Below are 24,323 nucleotides of genomic sequence, written 5' to 3'. Positions count from 1 at the left end.
GTTAAGATGCCATGGAGGGGGGGAGGGGGGGTGTGGGCAGTTGCATTGCAACGACGAGCTACTGCCACACAACATTTTTACTTGTGTGAATTCAGGCACAGAAAGGACGACTACCACCAAGGAGTGGGGGCTAATTCAAATGGCAGCGCCACGCCCCGACAATGGAGTTGGTTGTTTTCATTTCCAAAAAGGCATCGACTAACATTTCCTGTCCTTCCACTTTTCTGCTGACATGGAAAATTCACTCAAGGTAGCATATGAACTGTATTTGAACTTCCAACTTGGCACACAAGATTAGCTTGACATGATCGTGTACAGGTGTAACCTGGAATTCTGAGACTGTTCACCATTTATAATGTTCTACAGAGAGTAATAAAATAAAGATATATTCATCAACATATATAACTCAAATTACTGCTGAGCAAATTTTCTATCTTTGCCACTCCCCACTGAACAAGTGCTCAGCCCCAGTTTCTCCTCAAATGGGTTTCCTTTGCCTTTCCCTAAATCCCCTCCATCCCGAAACAAGACTGCCCTCCAGACAATATTGGGAAGAAGTGTTATCAAAAGTTTATGGTAGATGATTGCTGGAAGACAGCGAGTAAAACAACTTTAAATTAGTACGAGCACACTGTAGCCTCTAACAGATCTGTGGAATCAAATTTAAAGCAGTTTTGAAACAAAAAAAATCAATTCGAACTCTATTTGACCCTAGATTCAAATGAAAGAGAGAAATAATGGAATATAAGAATACAGTGGGAGGAACAGAGCAGCAGCTGTGACACTGCCAATTTATGTAGCCATACACCAATGACGTCATGGATACTTCGCAATCCTTGTCTGACATTCCTTCACCCTTTCTTTCTCCTTCCAATAAGAATGCATGTCCCAGCATCAAAAGATAAGCAAAAAAGGCTCTTTTTATTTTGATGCATGATCAGGTTGCTGATCCTAATGACCTTTTCTTGTTCCTATAATCTCTTCTCGTGAATCTTGTAAGAATAATATTGTTTATTGGTTATGGCGAGAGGGATGGACACGGGGGTGAAATGGAGAATTAATTGGTTACTTTGGTTACTCTCCCAGTCCTGTCGCTGCCGTGTGTTCTACAAAAGATCCTCTACCATTTCTGCATGCATGAGTCATCACAAGGATATAGCTGATTGGATGGACAATGCCCACAAACAATTACATTTGCTTCTTGAGGGTGTGGTATGCAGTACAAAGATACCATTAAAAAAAAATGTTGCATCAAGACCATACAACCCAGTCATGTGGGAGAAAAAATGAATAAGGAAAGTTTGAAGCATTCCAACATCATTAGTCACTAGAAATAAAGCGTTATGGACCCGATACATTCCAGCACAGGAGGCAGAAATATTGAAGTCAATGAGTGCTGCTTCCAGAGGAACAGAGAACTACCTCAGAAGATGGTTTTCTCAGGCTTCTCTGAGCACAGTAGTGCCGGAGAGGAAATAAAAATATAAAATAAAAATTTGCTTGCAGGTATGCAGATGACTGTCGCCTGATCTCTGACCTGCACAAAGCTTCCTCAGTAATATGGAAGGTTTTACAACCAAAATTGAAAACGGAGACGGGGATCAAGCCCAAGACGCTGCTACAAGCAATAAAGCATTTCATCTACCAAAAATAACTTTACACTGGTGTGGATGCTACTGATCTGAGGCTGCACAACTGGTGTAAAATAGATGTGTCAAAATCCATTTCAAGAATGTTGGCCCCATCAATGTCATCCAACTTTGCTAATGAGTCTGCATAATTTAGTATACCCACAGAATTGAAATTAACTGTAACCGCCCCTACCCACCCCACCCACTAACTTTGCACTGACAGGTCAAACATGGCACCTTCCTGTTCTGTATTGTTGTCAGGGAATTGTTGGCTTTGTGAAACACCAATCACACCCATTCATACAAGAAAAAAGTGAGAAGTTGGACTTCAAAACCTCATGAAACAGTATTTTGACCTAATTTATTTTATAGTACTGCTACCAAAGTTGGGGCTGTTTTCAGCAAACCAGCAAAGAGTAAATAACATTCACATTCAGCTACTGTTGTTCATAGCCAATGCGTGATGCTAGTACGCTAATCGATGTGCACTTACTGTCTGTCCAGATGTTTTTTTCTTTAGCTTCAGGAGTGATGCTATAGTATAATAAAGTAGCAGTAGGATTGCAGGATTTGCATAGGCAGGCCATGCGTGATTCACATTGAGGACAATCTCATGTGGACTGCTGCAGTTTGAATGGATAATATCCTTTAGGCCAAACAATCTGAAAACAGAAGGATTTAAATGATAACATAACTGATTTGATGCTATAAATTGAACAGCCAATCTAGAGGTATAGTACACTGCAAAAAAGCTATTTATTTATAAAATCTTAAAAGGTATTTCATCCTCATAACAATAACTTTTATTTGTATAGCACCTCTAAGATAATAAAATGTCCCAAGGCACTTAAAAGGAGTATTATAAAACCAAATTTGACACCAATTCATATAAAAAGATATTACGGTAGTTACCAAAAGCTTTGACAAAGAGATACATTTTAAGGAGTATCATCAAGAAGGAAAGAGAGGCAGAGAGTTTTAGGGAGGGAATTTCAGAGCTTGGAGCCTTGGCAACTGAAGGCTTGGACACCAATGGTGGAGCAATTAAAATCAGGGATGCTCAAGAGGCCAGAATTAGAGGACTGCAGATATTTCAGAAGGTTGTGGGACTGCAGAAGATTACAGAGATCGGGGTGGGGGAGTCAGGGGGCAGATGAGGCCTTGGAGGGATTTGAAAACAAGGGTGAGAATTTTAAAATCGAGGTGTTGCTTAACTGGTAGCCAACGTAGGTCAGCGAGCACAGGGGTGATTATCAAATGGGATCTAGTGTGAGTTAAGACCTGGGCAGCAGAGTTTTGGATGACTTCAAGTTTATGGTTGGTAGAACATGGAAGTGCCAGGAGCACATTAAAATAGTCAAGTCTGGAGATAACATGGATGAGGGTTTCAGCAACAGATGAGCTGAGGCAGGGGCGGAGGTGAGCGATATTACAGAGGTAGAAGTAGCTGGCCTTAGTGATGGTGCAGATATGCAGTTGGAAGCTCATCTCAGGGTCAAATATGACACCAAAGTCTGGTTTAGCCTCAGACAGTTGCTTTGGAGAGAGATGGACTTGATGGTTTGGGAACGGATTTTGTGGAGGGGACAGAATACAATGGTCTTGGTCTGCAGTAACTTTGTCCTTCAGTGTGTGTTAAATACCAGAAACTGAGAGAATGGGTAACAGAAACTTAGACTTGTTGAAATACTCTGCCACTCCAAATAACAGCGCATTTCATTTGAATGATATACGTCAAAAGAGGCAAATATACACAGATTCTTGCCACAATGTTAAAAAATACCAGAATAAGCCATTTTATTCAGATCACAATACATACATTTTAAAACTCTTTCACTGAGTACTGGGAGGTGCAATAAACTGGGCGGGGTTTGGATTGAATCCAAACCAATGGGATTAAACTCTGCTAGCTTTGAGAGTTCACATGAAATGAGTTTGGATAACCCTGGTCCAGTCTAAAACCCACAGATCAAAACTGGCCCTAGATAAGCAACAGCTATTTACCAAATGAAGCCTGCAAGCTTGTTTAATCCTTTCTTCATTGCACACTGATGTGGAAATCTGACTTTGACTTGAGCTTTTAAAATGACACAGGCTTGGAGAATTGAAGAAGACCACTGTCCAATGGTGGATTTTGACCAGAGAACAGCAATTTATTTTTTGCACCAATTAGCAATTGGCCTCTACCACTTGTCCAAGACTAAGAGGTCAAGTTTTCAAGCTTCAAGAGTGGGAAAGGGAGAATTAGTGCAGATTGGAATGGTGGTTGGGGGGTGGGGGTGGGGGGGGGGGGGTGGAATTAGGTAAAGAGGAGGATGGGAGGAAATAGAAGTGGTGAGGATGGGGAAGTAAAAATAGGGAAAGGATCAGCAAAGGAAAGAAGGGGAAAGTGAAAAAGTATCAGCTTCAATCTTATTATGGGGGCCTTATATTTTTCTAACTGGCTCTTATTTCTTGTTTGAAAGCTGGAGTGATCTTTCATTTTTCATGTATAATCATATGCAGCCAACTCACTAATTTTGACACACATACTTGGCCCCCCAGCTCCCTATCTTATAGTATTCCTTTTACCAGGACCCAATTTGGCAGTCTCCACTCTCTCTAAACCTGTATCCTTCCAATCTCTGACAAACCATTAATCAATCCAATTTCTTTTCATTCTTCAAATGTATTTTCCACACTAGGTGGCAATCTATTCCATAAATAGACAATGGTCACGTTTAGCCAAGCTTAGCACATAATTATGTCCTGTGCTCCTTCTATCTTGCATCAGTAGAAGGGATCCTCTCAATGTAGCAATTTCCCTTCATTATTGTTAAAACTAGGATCATATCTCCCCCAAATTTCTTTCAAGGATAAAAGATTCAACTTCCTTAGCAGAATTGCTTGACTTTAATATTTGAAATGTATAATTGACATAAAAGATGCACAGCAAAAAGTAGAAAACTGTGCACATGATAGAATTGAACAGTAAAATTTAAAAACTCTATGGAAAAAATGAAGCAATTTTGTGGATGATGTATCATGGCATTGCCTCTATTCTTTTCTCACAACACATATGGAGTTAAATGCCAAACACACACACGGAAAATGGCCTGGCTTGTTTTGATACATAATTATAGCCAAAACAAAAAATATAGCCAGGTGCCTGAGAAACCAAGCCATTCAATTCAAATACAGACTGTTGGGGGAATGGGGGGGGGGGGGGGGCGGTGAGGGGTAGCTGGCGTTGTTTGTATATGTGATTGATAGCTCTTTTTGAAGTTAAGAAACACATATTTAGATTTCCTATTTCCTGATCATTTAAAAAAATTATATACCTTTCAGTTTGTCTGATATAGGTCTGTTTGAAACCACCAGGAAATACTCAATGGACACTCAGCAAAAAAAAAGACATGTGTGGATTAATACATCAGGACTCTATACTCGGTCCAGTTTACATAGCAGTTAGCACAGCCAACACAATGGCTTATCTGAGAGGACAGATAATTAGGAACATAGGTTGTTGCATGATCCAATGATAATGAAGTTGTTGACTAATCATGGCAATCAATCTGCATCAATTTATCTACAACAGTCCTTGGTATGAGATGAGGAAATCTCGAAGAGGTGGCAGGCATTGAGAACCATCGGTCCAAAGATACCATTTATTCCCAAGCAGGCTACACTCATATACATCATAGTTAACCAGTATCTACTGTAAATTTGTTATTTCTCGTGATTATTTAGCCATTTACTGTTTAATAACTGATTTTGGCAGTTTTTAGCCTAAGTCATGGTCTAGTAAAGAGCTCATTCTGCTGCTTTCTAAAATCAAGCAAGTTGTTAAGGCGGAAAATGATATAACCTGTAAGCTGAAGTACAGTGAAGTGGGTTCCCATTTAAACCCAAGCTCATGACAAATTATCTAAACATTGTTTGGGTAATGGTACACTCCAGGTCACAGGGAGTGAGGGCGCTCCTTAATAAAGCATGTTATGAATTGGATGTGGATCTATAAGGCTTTGCAGTACTGTATGCAACTGGAAATTTTTCAAAGCAAGCCTGTGTCAACTGTTTCAATTTTCAAGTCACTGTTCAGCACATCATAAAAGGAAGAAAGTATAAACTTGCAGAAAAATAAGCTGCATTGTACAAGACAAGAATAGCCATTTTACAGTGATTATATTATTTCCTGATAACTAACTGTAGATCATCATTCAATAACTTGCAATGGACACCCCGCAATATTTAATTGTATAGCATAGATTATGCATCAGTAGTGGAGAATGTACAAGCTATGACTATTTGCATATCAGGAACAGCCAACAGACAATAGTGAAGCTAAAATGGAATAAGCCTAGCTTATAATATATATATATATATATATATATAAAATAAATATATATAAAGCAATAATGGGCACAAGGAAATGAAATTAAGACTATAATCTCTATCATTGAATACATAACAATTATAAATTGTTTAAGATTCACTCATGATCGAAGATATGACCAATTGTTTTGATATTTACTGCCTTATAATTTTTGCTGTTTATCAATTTTTCTGTATGAATTTGTTCTGAAGCAAGGATTTTATGAATCTGGAATCTAAATATATTCACAGGGAACGAACTGTAATTTTCAGAGTGGATCGCAAGATGACACCATTGAAAAGAATACATTACCGCTTGAAAGCTGGAGAAATTACATTTGAATTGTTCCCTACAATCCATTTCAAACTTAGATACATAGCAAATATGCACAATGATTTTAGCAATACTGTCCAACTCAAAATGTTCACTAGCAGATAAAAGTGAATCACAAAGAAAATGTGCCCTGGTCCCAGATGACAGCCAGGCAGACCACACACCCCATGAACATCATTAAATCATGACCGATCTAATCTTCATAGGATCATGCAACTTACAGCACAGTAAGACCATTCTGTCCATGTTTTAATGCTCTTGTAAAAAGCATGCAACAGAACAGCAGGAACCAGAAATTGTGCAGCCAGGCATGAAAACAAGCCGAAACAATTTTCCTCCCCACATGTCCAAAAATTATGGTAATTGAGAGGTCTGGGGGAAAAAGTGACCTCTGCATCAGTGATGAAAATGCATTCCCACTGAGAGACTCAATCAGGAAATTAATGTCAGAATGTGTGTGTAAACAAAGTTTCTAGAAGGCTCTGCAGGAACTCTGGTGTAGAAGTAATAAAATGCTGTATAGTTCTTGTAAACAAGAAGGTTTTAAAGCTAAGAGATTCCTTGACTACTCATATGATAGTATCTATAATGCACTGGATGAAGCTATTCCTTCAACAAAATGATGGCAGCAACAAACTAATATTTACAAGTGTTGAAGTAGTAAAAATGGCACTTCATACCAAAAGGCAAGAGACAAAAGAATGCCTCAAGGTGCTGTGTGATGATACAAAGTATGACTAACTTTGAAGAGTTATGAAAAACTGACTTTGCCTTTTCAAAAATGAACCTTTATTTTATAAAGTGAACAATGGTTAAAATGGCTGCCAAAGGAAAAGGGACTGCCCTTTGTGGATTTAAACTACCTGACAAAGACAAAGGACTAATCTTCAAAGCTAAGAGGTGTCAATTTCACCCATCCTAAAACATTCCAGAATTGAATGTTTCTTCTTCTGAAACAAAGAAGGTGTGAAGTAGCCACGTCCTGGGCCATTGTGCGATCACCATGGGGAAGAGATGAGAACTTCTCCTACCAGGTGGTGAAAAGTAATACAGTGTCAAAAAAAAACCCTATATGCTAAATGGAACATATTAATTTCATCAGTTGGAAACTTAACTCAGACTTTTAATGGAAAAAACCCTACAAGTAACTTTTAAAAAACTAGCAGCCAAGATGGCCACATCTGAAATACCAGGAGATTGGACTGGAGACAAAAAGTCTAACAAGAAGCCCAGCCAGGACAATGGCTTGCTCTAAGTGATTGAATTACCTAGAATCTCTTCATTAGCATAGTCGTCAAGGCCATCCCGACCATTGACTTCTTAAGAGACAACCTCCTCCAAGTGTGTATGGACATCCTAGGGCAAGTAGAACCTTGAAATTCATCAGACGATTCCAGAAAAGCCTCATTAGAAACAAAGGGGATTGAGAAAAACCATGTGACTGCCTGTTCATCTCTGAAGAAACAAGTTTTGTTATACAGACAAGCTGACAGGCAGTAACTGAGTGTACAGAAGGCTGCTGCTCCCCTGTCTCTCTCTCTCCCCAGAAAACATCAAGTGAAAACCGCCTGCGACTGGGGGATCCTCCAAGCCTATAGAGCGCTACAGCCAGCAGCCAGGGGAAGAGAGCCAACTACAGATTCTGCCTTCAGGAAAACCTGGAGCACAGCAAGCCGGCCAATGTACACTTTACCAACCAAGAACTTCAAGAATACAGCTTCAGCCGAGGACTACAGAATCATCCACTTTACAGACTGTATTTAAGTTCCATTTATTCTGGACTTTAATCCAACCACCAAATCTATTTTCCCTCCTGTAATCTAATTGTGTGTGTGAGATTCTCGTGTGAATGTGTGCATGAATGTGGAGCGTCTTTTTAAATCAGGTTAGAGTGTTAAGTATAATAAACTTACCTCTTTAGAACATAGAACATAACAGCGCAGTACAGGCCCTTCAGCCCTCGATGTTGCGCCGACCTGTGAAACCATCTGACCTACATTATTCCATTTTCATCCATATGTCTATCCAATGACCACTTAAATGCCCTTAAAGTTGGCGAGTCTACTACTGTTGCAGGCAGGGCGTTCCACGCCCCTACTACTCTCTGAGTAAAGAAACTACCTCTAACAACTGTCCTATATCTATCACCCCTCAACTTAAAGCTATGTCCCCTCGTGTTTGCCATCACCATCCGAGGAAAAAGGCTCTCACTATCCACCCTGTCCAACCCTTTGATTATCTTATATGTCTCTATTAAGTCACCTCTTCTCCTCCTTCTCTCTAACGAAAACAACCTCAAGTCCCTCAGCCTTTCCTCGTAAGACCTTCCCTCCATACCAGGCAACATCCTAGTAAATCTCCTCTGCACCTTTTCCAAAGCTTCCACATCCTTCCTATAATGCGGTGACCAGAACTGCACGCAATACTCCAGGTGCGGCCGCACCAGAGTTCTGTACAGCTGCAGCATGACCTCGTGGCTCCTAAACTCGATCCCCCTACTAATAAAAGCTAACACACCATATGCCTTCTTAACAGCTTAACGGCACAGTGGCGCAGTGGTTAGCACCGCAGCCTCACAGCTCCAGGGACCCGGGTTCGATTCCGGGTACTGCCTGTGTGGAGTTTGCAAGTTCTCCCTGTGTCTGCGTGGGTTTTCTCCGGGTGCTCCGGTTTCCTCCCACAAGCCAAAAGGCTTGCAGGTTGATAGGTTAATTGGCCATTATATAAATTGTCACTAGTATAGGTAGGTGGTAGGGAAATATAGGGACAGGTGGGGATGTTTGGTGGGAATATGGGATTAGTGTAGGATTAGTCTAAATGGGTGGTTGATGTTCGGCACAGACTCGGTGGGCCAAAGGGCCTGTTTCAGTGCTGTATCTCTAATCAAAAACCTGGGTGGCAACTTTCAGGGATTTATGTACCTGGACACCAAGATCTCTCTGCTCATCTACACTACCAAGAATCTTCCCATTAGCCCAGTATTCTGCAATCCTGTTACTCCTTCCGAAGTGAATCACCTCACACTTTTCCGCATTAAACTCCATTTGCCATCTCTCAGCCCAGCTCTGCAGCCTATCTATGTCCCTCTGTAACCTACAACATCCTTCGGCACTATCCACAACTCCACCGACCTTCGTGTCATCCACAAATTTACTAACCCACCCTTCTACACCCTCATCCAGGTCATTTATAAAAATGACAAACAGCAGTGGCCCCAAAACAGATCCTTGTGGTACACCACTAGAAACTATACTCCAGGATGAACATTTACCATCAACCACCACCCTCTGTCTTCTTTCAGCTAGCCAATTTCTGATCCAAAGCACTAATTCACCTTCAATCCCATACTTCTGTATTTTCTGCAATAGCCTACCGTGGGGAACTTTATCAAACGCCTTACTGAAATCCATATAGACCACATCCACGGCTTTACCCTCATCCACCTGTTTGGTCACCTTGTCAAAAAACTCAATAAGGCTTGTGAGGCACGACCTACCCTTCACAAAACCGTGCTGACTATCTCTAATGCTCTAATGAACTTATTCTTTTCAAGATGATTATAAATCCTGTCTCTTATAACCTTTTCCAACATTTTACCCACAACCGAAGTAAGGCTCACAGGTCTATAATTACCAGGGCTGTCTCTACTCCCCTTCTTGAACAAGGGGACAACATTTGCTATCCTCCAGTCTTCCGGCACTATTCCTGTCGACAATGACAACATAAAGATCAAGGACAAAGGCTCTGCAATCTCCTCCCTAGCTTCCCAGAGAATCCTCAGATAAATCCCATCTGGCCCAGGGGACTTATCTATTTTCACACTTTCCAAAATTGATAACACCTCCTCCTTGTGAACCTCAATCCCATCTAGCCTAGTAGTCTGTATCTCAGTATTCTCCTCGACAACATTTTCTTTCTCCACTGTAAATACTGACGAAAAATATTCATTTAACACTTCCCCTATCTCCTCCGATTCCACACACAACTTCCCACTACTATCCTTGATTGGCCCTAACCTATCTCTAGTCATTCTTTTATTCCTGATATACCTATAGAAAGCCTTAGGGTTTTCTTTGATCCTATCCGCCAATGACTTCTCGTGTCCTCTCCTTGCTCTTCTTATCTCTCCCTTTAGATCCTTCCTGGCTAGCTTGTAACTCTCAAGCGCCCTAACTGAGCCTTCACGTCTCATCCGAACATAAGCCTTCTTCTTCCTCTTGACAAGTGCTTCAACTTCTTTAGTAAACCACGGCTCCCTCGCTCGACAATTTCCTCCCTGCCTGACAGGTACATACTTATCAAGGACACGCAGTAGCTGCTCCTTGAATAAGCTCCACATTTCGATTGTGTTCATCCCCTGCAGTTTCCTTCCCCATCCTATGCATCCTAAATCTTGCCTAATCGCATCATAATTTCCTTTCCCCCAGCTATAATTCTTGCCCTGCTGTATATGCCTGTCCCTGCCCATCGCTAAGGTAAACCTAACCGAATTGTGATCACTATCGCCAAAGTGCTCACCCACATCTAAATCGAACACCTGGCCGGGTTCATTACCCAGTACCAAATCCAATGTGGCATCGCCCCTGGTTGGCCTGTCTACATACTGTGTCAGAAAACCCTCCTGCACACACTGGACAAAAACAGACCCATCTAAAGTACTCGAACTATAGTATTTCCAGTCAATATTTGGAAAGTTAAAGTCCCCCATAACCACTACCCTGTTACTCTCGCTCCTGTCAAGAATCATCTTTGCTATCCTTTCCTCTACATCTCTGGAACTATTTGGAGGTCTATAGAAAACCTCTAACAGGGTGACCTCTCCTCTCCTGTTTCTAACCTCGGCCCAGACTACCTCAGTAGACGAGTCCTCAAACGTCCTTTCTGCCGCTGTAATACTTTCCTTGTTTAAACTCAAGAAAACCTGTCCAATTGGTTCTTCCGCAATCACAATAAAGGAAAAATGTAACACGCTCACGGTGGTATTAAACCAATGTTTAAAAGGAATAAACCCTGTTGCAGTCAAATAAGAGGAAGGGGCAAGAGGGGAGCCTGAGACCCCCTCTTCACCTGGCCGTAACAACAGCATTATCTTAAAAAGAGAGCCTAAAGAGAGACAGAGACAGAGAGACAGAGAGAGAGAGAGACAGAGAGAGAGAGACAGAGAGAGAGAGACAGAGAGAGAGAAGCAACCTCGAGCAGCTTGATTTCCAGCAAGCCAGAAGACACGTGCCTGCTACAGAATCCTACATCTATATTCGACAGCAGTGAACCAGAAGTGTCCCACTGTCTTCAACCGAATTTTTAATCAAAGGAGAAATCTACAATCATCTCAGGCCTGCACCCGTCGAGAAATTGATTTCAAGATAATTCAACAGGTTTATCGTGACCTCCCCCCCTCCACAGCTAAAAATCATTTTCTTTTCTTTCCTCTCCATCTGTCTTGTGTCTGTGCGCATGTGTGCGTGAATGCATGAGTGGATGCAGTTGTGACAATTTCAGGATAAGGCTTGCTGATCAATAAACAATTGATTTTCTGTATTTCTAAAACCTACCAGAAAACCTGTCGCTATCTGTTTTTGAAAAATAAAACACCAAGGGGTCAAACCCCAATAACAAAGCACTTGCTGCGGTCAGGTGGGGAGATGAACAGTGAGAACCACCCACATCGAGCCCATGTGGCCGTAACAACACTATCTGATATTGTGATACCCAATAGACTCAACTCCTATGTGGCAAAAGAAAAAGAAAAACCAAACTATGTAACATTCAGAAATCTAATGTAACTACTGACAGGAGCTAGTGAATCAGCATTTGTGGAAAAATGGTCAGCATGCTGTCTTTCCACATGTAATTGGTAAAACACTCTCTCGGCAGTCCTACGAGGCATTTTGCAGCCAAAAAGACAAAACAGGTGCTTTGCTCCTATGATCTGTTCATAGCACTCTATAACCAGGCCCCAGAGGTGCATAGGAGCAGCCAAGAATGACTCACTCTTCACTTATGTCTCTCGCTGTATGGAAACACTTCGCCTCAACTCGATGCCAACTGCCCAGCTGAAATTAAAGATTTCCATCTGAGGAAATGTGGATGCAAAAAGCAGGTACTACTCTTTCACAGAAATGTATTAAATTACACAGATTAGAAGAACACAAGCTTAATTTCTGTTGTATGCTTTTAACTAATCTCTTAGCTGGCCAGCATTTGAAATGCTACAATTGGGCTCAATGCTTCTGCATGAAGCAGTGTGGAGAATAAAAGTCACAGGCTTCGATTTATTTATTTTTTTACAGCCTGCGGGACAGGGCCTCATTTAAATAAAACTTCCTGAGATCCCACCCGACATCCAGCCTGATTCACTACCTGCATCGTGCATGCCTATACCCCTGGGCTACCTGAGATTCCAAGCCACCTGACATTTCACTGGCCTGGAGTGGGATGTCCGTTTAGGACATGCAGCTCCCCAGCGACATGGAAATGAGGTCTGGGGTCTCTAAATGGCTCAGGCCTCCTGCTGGCATGAATGGATGGCTCTTCCACCTACTGCCTGCCTGTTCTCTACCAGCAGTTAAAATCTCCCCCTGTGCCTTTTTATACCTATTTCTTTCTCAATTACAAGTCTCGCCATTTCTCCCATTCTCAGAATCCTCTTCTACTGTTTTTCTTTCTCCTTCAAAATTCCCCTTGGCCATCTCTTGTCCTGGTCTTTTCCTCTTTTTGCTTCATCGTTCCTACATCTCTTTTCCCCTCTCCATCCATGTCCATTCCCTTTCTCTCGTTCTAAATGCTGATCTCCCTCAGCCTTCTTTTCTATCTGTTTCACAGGACTCTCCATCCCCTACCTTTTCCAGCTCTTTTGTTCTGTGTCTCACTCTTTCCCCCAACAGTTTTTTATGTTAACCCAAAACACAGCAGCCTTTTACCAAATATTTTCTTTGACCCTAGCCTGCCAACTACATGAAACCCAGGTTGATGGCCACCCACCATCTGACAGGTATGATCTGTAACTGACCATACTCCTGTCATTTTCAGAAAGTGACTGGTGTTTGGAAACACAAATAGGACAAGGTTTACAATCAGTGAAGAACAAGTCAGACTCAGCTGTGGCACCCCATGAATGAATAGCCTGCCAATACTCACTGCTGGTACCCTATATCAGCATGGAGTCAATGGACTGGATTCTGCAGTCAGTAGCAAAGCAATGGTGCTCACCGTTAACCTCGAAGAAAGCTGCCCACAAAGATCTAGCAATCTCTGGAGTGTGGTTTTCCCTTTTCCTGATGGCAGTTTAAATCTGATGCCAAGACAAGGGGCTATCTGGGAGGGCAGCAGCAGTGATGTCAGCATGCAGGTAAGGGGCCAATCACATTAAAGTATGTACATATAGCAAACCAGGAAGCTAAAAGCATTTAATACCCTTCTCTTCTAATTTAAATTTTCAGATAGCAAAATAAATGATTAGATTAAGAGCGAAACTAAAATTTAAAAACATTTTTACAATGTGGATTTTTATTGAGAAATTTGACATTCCACAAATATACAATTAGCCTCTCAGGCCAATGAGGGTGTTTAACAATAATTATGAAGTTAGTACACCATTAAAAACCCAGTTACACCTCATTCAACAAGGTGGAACTTTTTCAAGGGTTTTTTATAACAAGACTAACAATGTAATAACAGAAGTGTTTGTCAATTCCTAGATTTCTCATTGATTGCAGTTAGCTGCACATTATCTGGAGAAGCGTAGAATCACTAACTGCAACTTCTGGTTTTCCATGTTATTCTGCACATGTGCACACTCCAGAAGTTGATGGCAATTTCAATGGCGTAATGATTATGAATGCTAATAGTTTCACCACAATTACTACTGCAAAATCCAGGCCGTGGCTTTCTGGAGAGGAGGGAAAGAGAGAAGGACTGAAATGTTGTACGCTTCAGTAGTAAAATGCTCAAGGCATCAAATTTCTGTTACTGAGCATAAGCTTAATTCACAGACACTTCACATTCCAGTGGCAGCTTAAAATTTTTATTTACTCAGCATGTAATTTGGTTAATGAGTTTTCAGTCAGTTCACTATGTATACAGACAGCATTCCATCTGTACAAGAACTAATTGGAAAATCTGGCACAGCAATAAACACTGCCGGTCATTTATGCTATTGCTGATACTAACACTGGTGAAAAGATCAAGGATAGAATTGTTCAAGGATAGACAATAATATTTTAGCCATGCAGGTGTGCAAATAGTTCAATTCTATATACCTGCTGAAATTTAAAATATATTGAAATATACCTTTTTTGGGAAATACTTCCTAATTAATTCATCCTTCAACTACAATTGATCTCAGAAAAATATCTTACAAATTAGAATTTAAGAATGGATGAAACAGTAACAATTCAAAGCCACTTCACTTTGTTAATTTAGAATGCATGACTTTTTGACAGAATCATCCAGGATGGGATGGAGATCTTCATGGCCTATTAATAAGCATCTCACCCGTTACCTAATGTATTCAGTTCCAGGTTATTTCACCCGCCTACTTTACCCCTTTTGGTGCCCCAGGGATGTTATTCATCATCCTACTTTCTTCTTCAGCCATTCGAGTAGGTTGGTCTTTGCTGCAAACATCTCCATGACTGTCATCACTACTCCTTATTTATCGATTCAGCACCTGTGTTTCAATTAGCTGTGGCTAGTCATGACAACATTTTCATACTGCATTCGCATACTTAAACTGAGGAACTATCACTACTGTACACATTGCTATTTGTGAAATCGTCTCTGTGCTCTAATTTTTTTAAAAAACATTTTCTATCATTTTTCAAGAGGTTACCAAAGCTTAACTTTGATACAGCAAACCAGACCTAAAGCTGACTTTACTATCATGTGCTCTTTAGTTCTCTGTGTAATCCATGATCATATCCATGGAGTCAAGCAATTGGTGGTAGAGGGACCAAAAGTTGAGACAGAAGGTGGCTTGCTGATGTTTTTGACTCATTGCTCATCAAAGCAAATTGAAAATGACTGGGCATGGACACTTCTGCCTGCCTCCCCACCCCATAACGTAATGTCACTTTGGAGTTATGTCTGGGATCCTTCTGGTCTGTGCCCACAGACAACAAAAATGGCTGCTGTTCTAGGCTGCATGGGGGCCCCCACTCAATTTCAAACAGCAATTGGTTTCAGAGTCATCAATTATTGCTGGATTCTGTGGCATATTATCATGGCGGCGAAACATTGAAAATTTAATGCACCTCATTACTTTCAGGCTGACTGCCTTGTTAGTTGCCCTCCAAGTGCCAGGATTCCTTATAGTCTGCTGAGTGTATGCCCCTTTTCGTCCCCATCTAGTGTGGTTACTAGCTCCCATTATGGCATTGGCCTGTCCCAAGGTTAGGGAAATAGTTATAAGGAGGTTGATCTGTCAGATGGTAGTTCCCCAATGCTACCGTTGGAATTTCTTTCCTTAAGTCTCTGCTGCTACTCTGACTATCTTCCTCCCAATTAATTCTCAGTGAATTAAAATCTCCTATGACAATTTTTTTAAATTCATTCATGGGATGTGGGCGTCGCTGGCCAGGCCAGCATTTATTGGCCATCTCAAATTGCCCTGGAGAAGGTGGTGGTGAGCTGCCTCTTGAACCGCTGCAGTCCATGTCGGGTAGGTACACCCACAGTGCTGTTAGGAAGGGAGTTCCAGGATTTTGACCCAGCGACAATGAAGGAACGGCGATGTAGTTCCAAGTCAGGATGGTGTGTGACTTGGAGGGGAACTTGCAAGTGGTGGTGTTTCCATGCATTTGCTGCCCTTGTTCTTCTAGGTGGTAGAGGTCATGGGTTTGGCAGGTGCTGTCTAAGGAGCCTTGATGCGTCGCTGCAGTGCATCATGTAGATGGGACACACTGCTGCCACTGTGCATCAGAGGTGGAGGGAGTGAATGTTTGTGGATGGGGTGCCAATCAAGCGGGCTGCTTTGTCCTGGATGGTGTTGAGCTTCTTGAGTGTTGTGAGCTGCACTCATCCAGTCAAGTGGAGAGTATTCCATCACACTCCTGAACTTGTGCCTTGTTGATGGTGGACAGGCTTTGGGGAGTCAGGAGGCGAATTACTCGCCGCAGGATTCCGAGCTTCTGACCTGCCCTTGTAGCCACAGTATTTACATGGCTACTCCAGTTCAGTTTCTGGTCAATGGTAACCCCCAAAATGTTGAGCGTGTGGGATTCAACGATGGTAATGCCATTGAATGTCAATGGGAGATGGTTAGATTCTCTCTTGTTGGAGATGGTCATTGCCTGACACTTGTGTGGCACAAATGTTACTTGCCATTTATCAGCCCAAGCCTGGATATTGTCCAGGTCTTGCTGCATTTCTAAACGGACTGCTTCATTATCTGAGGAGTCGCGAACAGTGCTGAACATTGTGCAATCATCTGCGAACATCCCCACTTCTGACCTTATGATTGAAGGAAGGTCATTGATGAAGCAGCTGAAGATGGTTGGGCCTATGATATTCTTTTGGGCCTCCTTATCTCGAGAGACAATGGATACGCGCCTGGAGGTGGTCAGTGGTTTGTGAAGTAGCGCCTGGAGTGGCTATAAAGGCCAATTCTGGAGTGACAGGCTCTTCCACAGGTGCTGCAGAGAAATTTGTTTGTCGGGGCTGTTGCACAGAGCCTATGATACTACCCGGAGGAACTCCTGCAGTGATGTCTTGGAGCGGAGATGATTGGCCTCCAACGACCACAATCATCTTCCTTTGTGCGGAGAGTTTCCCCCGATTCCTATTGATTCCAATTTTGCTACGTCTGCTTGATGCCATACTCAGTCTAATGCTGCCTTGGTATCATTCAAAGATATATCCCTAATCTATACCCACAGTTTGGCACCTGTAGGGTCATTCTGACTAGGTAATGTAACAGATACTCAGAATTAGCTTCCCTTATGCTACAATCAGGTAAGGAGGGGTCAAAAGGCTCCCCTCTTTTCCCTGTCCTTGTTTGACCACAACAGGTTTATTCCTTTTTGAAGTGGAGATACTCGTCAATTCAGTGAGTGCTTAATTGTTTACACAACGCGATCATAAAAAGAACAAGTTGGACAGGGTTTCTTGAGTTTAGTAAAGAAAGAGGTTACCTTTATTGTACTTAAAGGGATGCAAGTAAAATAATAAAATACACTCTGACTTTCACACACAAAGTTCACACACACGCATAAATAGGTTACAGAGTGGGGAAGATTAGATTGGTCAAATTAGAGTCCAAAGAAAATAAAAGTCTGGTGATTCGGCGATCATGCGAGTTTCCTCTGGTGGTCTGATTTGAAGATGTGGACAGCCGATTGGGTTTGTCTCCGGGAGACAGTAGTGTGGCTGATTTCCGTCAAGGAGCCTCTGTCAGCAGCAGGGGTATGCTTGGGTGATCGCAGTCAGCAGTCAGGGTTTGAAGCTGGCAAGATGGATTTGAGAGAGTGAGAGTGAGAGAGAGAGAGAGACAGACAGAGAGAGTGGATCCTCTCTCTTCAGTGTCCAGCCGCTTGTCTCTCTACTGCAGAGAAAATAGAAGCTTAAGCACATGAAGGGTGGCCTATCACATGACCATCACCCAGTGATTCAAGCATGATGGTTAATGGTTTGTATTCCCTCTTGCAACTTAATTAGTCCATATCTAGGAATTCCCTGCTTACAGCTAGGGTCCCATTGTTCAAGTGATTGGGTTTGAGTGGTTCGTCTCTACCAGTTGAACATTCAGGTAACGGCCTTGGCGCCATGCTAATGGTCACAGGATAGGTGCTTCACTCAGATTCCTCAGGTCGTTGCCCTTAATGGGTTTGTGCAGACATGGTGTCTCCATCTCAATGCACTGGAATGTGGAAAGTCCAGTGATGCAAATTGGCGTGGCCATTTTTAGCTGCCAACAATAAGTCACCTTTGAGCTGTTTTAAAAAAAAATTCAGTTCAGGTTTCCAGCTGGTGGATTAAAAATCATCACTTGACATAGCATGTTTTCATGATACTTACGATCTGTTTCCTCAATCCATTACACCACATACCTTATCTGCACTAAATTTAGGTTTATTTCCTGTCGCTTCATATCTTGTTTTGCATGAAAAAAAACAACAGCTATACTGGCCTGTTCTATCCTCTCTATCCTTTGCTATCAATTCAAGAATCATTTTCACTTTCACTGCTTGGGTCGTAAACCGGCGGAGTGGATCGCTCACCCATTATAGAACTCACCCAATTTTCATTTCCATTGGAAACTCAACAACTACCCCCTCCCCACCCCCACCCCTGTCAACACCATGCCATGCCATGCTGCATGGTGGTCTGATGAAATACTATTATGTAGAGGAAAAGTTGCCCACATCAGGAGACTTTGTATGACCACAGAGTGGCCCATGGGCAGTTTGGCTGCAATATTTCAGTGATGCAGGGATCACAGAAGTGGGAGATTATTTGTCCCTGCCATCCCAATTTTAAGTAGCACATGGCATCGACACCAAGATTAAAGAAAAAGTGATCGGATGACAGAGTGCAGAGCTGGCCTTAATGATCCATCACAGGCAGCTGTAAAAGTCACTGATCAGGTTGCCTGAGGTCTAGGGTTTCTCACACTTAAAAGAGCACAGCAGACTAAGATGATTTTTACGACAGAGGGCTTAATGGTCAGTCTTCAAGCATGGTGCAGCAATGGCATATAACTTTAAATAATGTTCTGTAGCAGTTCATTGAGCTGTTAGGCTTATGAAAGTTACAATTAAGCTCCTAGTTAGCATGACATTGAGCTACACTAGTGTAAAGTGGGTGTTAATTATGGAACAATCAAACTCAATGTCACGCAGTAAATACTGAAAAGTGAAGAGAAATGGAAAATCTCAAAGCAGCCTCTGCTGAATCCCACATGGTTTCATCCTGCAACACAAAAAGCAAAATATGACGAATAATGCTGGAAACCTGAAATAACAACAAAAAAATGCTGGAAACACTCAGCAGGTTAGCCATGCATATCAATGACCCTTCATCAACGAAGGGTCATAGACATGAAACGGTAACCCTAGCTTCCTCTCTTCACAGCTGCTGCCTGACCTACTGAGTGTCTCCAGCATTTTCTGTTTTTGTTCGTCCTGTAAAATTGTCCCAAAAATAAAAACAAGCAAATGCACAGCTGGCAGGTCAGGGTGGTTCTGTGGGCTTCCCCCCACCTATTTTTTTAAAAAACCATATTAACCATTTACATGTTGTTTCTTTTCCCTCTTTTAATGTCTTTTCATTGCCTCAGTACAATGATCTTTTCTTGTAAGCAGTCTGAATGTCATTCACAAACCACTAGAGTATCTGTTTTTCCCTTCCGAATCTTTTTTCCTTCTGAAAGATCTTACACCAAAAACATGAACCAGTTTTTTCTCTTCACAGATGATGACTGCTCTGATGTATATGTGCAGAATTTTTGTTTTTATTTCAAATTTCCAGCTTTTGCAGATTCTCTTTATTTACATTGTTTACCTTTATGTAAATAGCATTTTTGTTTAGATTACATTTTACAGATTGAATTTTACATAAGATATGATTGGCTTCTGTTGCAAATGGCCAAACTGTAATAATTTAAAAGTCTGGATGCACTGTATTTCAAACAACAAACATGCAAGAAAACATATGTCAATTATTGCTGATATATAAATGAATTGTTTGAGAAACACTGTATTCACTTAACCCTTACAACAGAGCAATAATATTGTTGTTACTGAGATCACTACAGAATTACTGTTATAATTCTGCTGATGCTAGTGAACATAATATTGGCTGTACTTAAGACCAAAGCAAATTATTCAGTGCAGAGGAATTGGCTGACATGGTGAATAAGAACACTTCACCCAAAGACATATCCAGCCGACAATCATGGAGCAATGATATAGTGTCAAGAGTGGCTGACCCCTCATAACTCCATACAATGCGGAGTTCAAAATATTAACCACACTACCATGCGGAAATACTGCACTGACACCAGATCCTGCTCATACAAGAAGGAAATGGGTGGAGAATATCACTGGGGGGCTATCACAGTTTCTAGAGATTGATTCAAATCGGTGTTTGCAGAGTGGGTCACTAGACCACACCTCAGAATTTGGCAAATCTGATAATCCTGTTATGCTGAATAAGAGTTATTCATTTTGTTCATAAAATTCAATTTTAAACTGCTAAATCATAAATTTCAAGAAACTAGCTGTGAGGAAATTTTATAAAGTTGCTTAAAATGGAACACAAGTTTAATAACGTTTATTCATAGACATAAATGACTAATCGAAAATGCCAGAGTCAGTGTCAGTTGTGGCTTAGTTGGTAACACTCTCGCCTCTGAATCACAGGGTTCTGGGTTGAAATCCCACTCCAGGGCTCGAGCACAAAAATCAAGGCTGACAGTCCAGTGCAGTACTGAGGGAGTGTTGCACTGTCAGAAGTATCGTCTTTTGGATGAAACATAAAACTGAGGCACCATCTGCTTGCTCAGGCAGATGTAAAAGCTCCCATGGCACTATTTCAAAGAAGAGCAGGGGAGTTATCCCTGGTGGCCTGGCCAATATTTAACCCTCAGTCAGCATTAAAAAAAACAGATTATCTAGTCATTATCACATTGCTGTTTGTGGGAGTTTGCTGTGTGCAAAATTGGCTGCCGTGTTTCCTGCATTACAACAGTGACTACACTTCAAAAATACTTTATTGGCTGGAAAGCACTTTGAGAAGTCTGGTGGCAGTGAAAGGCGCTATATAAATGCAAGTCTTTCTTTTCTTTTTAAATTGAACATACTGTTCCTTCAATAAATTTAAATAATCTAATTTTGTATTTTTTTCTCATTAAGATGCTTTTGCGATATAAAAGAGAGCAGAAGCAGCTAGGCTGTGATCATGATCTCTTTTGCTGATTCTATTATTTCAGAAAAAGAAAAGAAACATTCAAGGAGAGTTATGTACACAATAGAAATTAAAACACTTCCAAATGTAATGAACATTTCATATTCTCCTTTCCTGAAAGTGTTGACTTATGGTTGGGTGCAGTTCCTCCCGCAACTAATTTCTTGTTCCACAGGTGTAAGCATGCACATTGAGTGTTGGCAGGCTATTTAGCTACAGGGAGCCATCAGAGCTAAGCCCAATTCTATCCTCACCTCAACTCATACAAAGACACTGACGGCAGCCCACTTTCCCTTTCCTTGTCTGGGGCACCAAGAACCACTGTCCAATTCCTGTCACCTGCCACATAAACAAGTAGATTTTAACTACCAGTCAGCCTACTGGCGATGCATGTCAGCCAGCCACCTTTCATTCAGAAAGTGAGGAGGTATGGGATACAGGGGAAATTGGCTGTCTGGATACAGAATTGGCTGGCCCATAGAAGACAGAGGGTGGTAGCAGATGGAAAGTATTCAGCACGGAGCTCGGTGACCAGTGGTGTTCCGCAGGGATCTGTTCTGGGACCTCTGCTCTTTGTGATTTTTATAAATGACTTGGATGAGGAAGTGGAAGGCTGGGTTAGCAAGTTTGCCGATGACACGAAGGTTGCTGGAGTTGTGGATGGTGTGGAAGGCTGTTGTAGGTTGCAACGGGACATTGACAGGATGCAGAGCTGGGCTGAGAAGTGGCAGATGGAGTTCAACCTGGAAAAGTGTGAAGTGATTCATTTTGGAAGGTCCAATTTGAATGCGGAATACAGGCTTAAAGACAGGATTCTTGGTAGTGTGGAGGAACAGAGGGATCTTGGGGTCCATGTCCATAGATCGCTCAAAGTTGCCACCCAAGTTGATAGGGTTGTTAAGAAGGCGTATGGTGTGTTGGCTTTCATTAACAGGGGGATTGAGTTTAAGAGCCGCGAGGTTATGCTGCAGCTCTATCAAGCCCTGGTTCGACCACACTTGGAATATTGTGTTCAGTTCTGGTCGCCTCATTATAGGAAGGATGTGGAAGCTTTAGAGAGGGTGCAGAGGAGATTTACTAGGATGCTGCCTGGACTGGAGGGCATGTCTTACGAAGAAAGATTGAGGGAGCTAGGGCTTTTCTCATTGGAGCGAAGAAGGATGAGAGGTGACTTGATAGAGGGGTACAAGATGACGAGAGGCATAGATAGAGTGGATAGCCAGAGACTTTTTCCCAGGGTGGAAAGGGCTATCACCAGGGGGCATAATTTTAAGGTGATTGGAGGAAGGTTTCGGGGAGATGTCAGAGGTAGGTTCTTTACACAGAGAGTGGTGGGTGCATGGAATGCGTTGCCAGCGGTGGTGATAGAAGCAGATACATTAGGGACATTTAAGCGACTCTTGGATAGGTACATGGATGATCGTAGAATGAAGGGTAGGTAGTTAGTTTGATCTTAGAGTAGGTTAAAGGTTCGGCACAACATCGTGGGCCGAAGGGCCTGTACTGTGCTGTACTGTTCTATGTTCTATGTTCTAATCCTGCCTGGTCCATTGTGGGGGCATGGCTTCATTACCGTGCCACCAGCAAGCTGTGGGTGCCAAACGCTGAGGCTCAGGGTTGGTGCAACATCGAGTGGGCCAGAGGCCATCCTGGCCAGCAGGAAGGTATATCCAGGGGGGGAATGGGATGCAATTGCGATGGGGTTAGGAGACAGTGAGGAGCCGAAGCCTGCAGCAGCCTGCTCCCCTTGGCATGCAAAAATTAATTTTAACACTTACACTTTCAGCTTCTCCTGCTGTACCACCATATTTTATTGAGCAAATTATCTGCATTGCACAGTAAGCCCTTAAAATTGCATTGGAGTCCTACGTACTTCATACGATCCTGATTTGCAAAAATAATGAGGCTTAGGCACCTCGACTACCCAGCGGAAGGTGCTAAGGAAAAGGATGGCAGAGTAGGAAAGGGGTGGTAAGTCCACCACCTCAATTTCAACTCCGTTACCACCCCCTTTTTGCCAGGCACGTAAGTTAGAATTGCCACCGAGGAATCAAACCTGGGACTTTTACCAACTGAGGACTCTGAAAAGGAAATACTTTAGAATTAGCTATCATTGTTTTATTGTCCAGTATAAAAGTGCATGCAAAAAGACTAGAGTTTTATTTCATCGTGATAGTACAGCAATTTGGATTTCAATCTGGCATTTTCTAGAAGCTGGACATTAAATATTTATTTCAACAAATCTTATGTAACCCTAAGCATATTTTTATGGATATAGTTGCATGATGACGAAGAGTCACAAGGCAACTACTAACTGGTAAGGCTATTAAACCCATCTTAGCTCATCCATCAAGAACTTACAGTTCCCTGTCACAGCATTCAACGTTCTCTTAATTGATCCTAAAGCTTTTGCTCCAACTCCCTCATCTGGAATTCCATTCTGAGTGTTGGTAATTGTACAGAAAACAACTTCCTGAAATCAGTCTTAAATTTATCTTTTATGAGTTGAACTTGTGCCCTCTTAACCAACTACCATGGTTTAGCTTTTGTACTGGTCTAAATTTACCTTTTCTATACTGCGTGTTATCATATATATCTCTCTGTGAGGTTCCCTCTTGGTCAAATATTTTTAAGGCTTAAGAATCCAAACTTCTTCAGTCAATACTGGAATTAGGGAATAGAAAGTCAATCAAATCATGTGTATAAAGCAAGATTTGTCTTCTTCCTAGCAGTTATGGAATGTAATAAAATCAACAACTCCTTTTAAAACTGAAGCATTTATGTAAAAAGTTATGATGTGTTCTGTCCAGGTTGTGTCCAGATGTTAAACCATCTTCTTTCATCGCATCCAAAATCAAGGCAACATTAAAATCAAAAATCCAGATTATACAGAAGCTAGTTCTGAACATTATTACATAGAATTACATGGAATATCCAGCACAGAAACAGACCATTCAGCCCAACCATACAAGCATTTATACTCCACTTCAGCCTCCTCCCATTGTTCCCCACCCAACTCTACCAGCATAATCCTCTATTTTCTTGTCCATCATATTCTTATCTAGCCTCCCTTTAAATGCATCTACACTATTTGCTTCAACCAC

The 24,323-nt window shown here is 41.7% G+C and overlaps 1 protein-coding gene across 7 annotated transcripts in view; it reads right to left on the bottom strand.

The window, feature by feature from the left end:
- The window catches only part of piezo1 (piezo type mechanosensitive ion channel component 1 (Er blood group)), a 394,374-nt gene that overhangs the window by 146,407 nt on the left and 223,644 nt on the right, over positions 1–24,323 (bottom strand). For all 7 annotated transcript variants that reach the window (XR_010976661.1, XM_068049232.1, XM_068049233.1 and 4 more), the window contains exon 8: positions 2,125–2,293. Coding sequence is in view for 6 of the 7 variants with exons in the window: in XM_068049232.1 (XP_067905333.1) it covers positions 2,125–2,293 (169 nt within the window). In the remaining variant the exon portion in view is untranslated. The remainder of the gene's footprint in view (positions 1–2,124; positions 2,294–24,323) is intronic.

Source organism: Heterodontus francisci, chromosome 17 (assembly GCF_036365525.1).
Source record: "Heterodontus francisci isolate sHetFra1 chromosome 17, sHetFra1.hap1, whole genome shotgun sequence".
NCBI classification, from domain to species: domain Eukaryota; kingdom Metazoa; phylum Chordata; class Chondrichthyes; order Heterodontiformes; family Heterodontidae; genus Heterodontus; species Heterodontus francisci.
The sequence above is the reverse complement of the archived record's forward strand: the minus strand, read 5'-3'. Positions and strand labels throughout refer to the sequence as shown.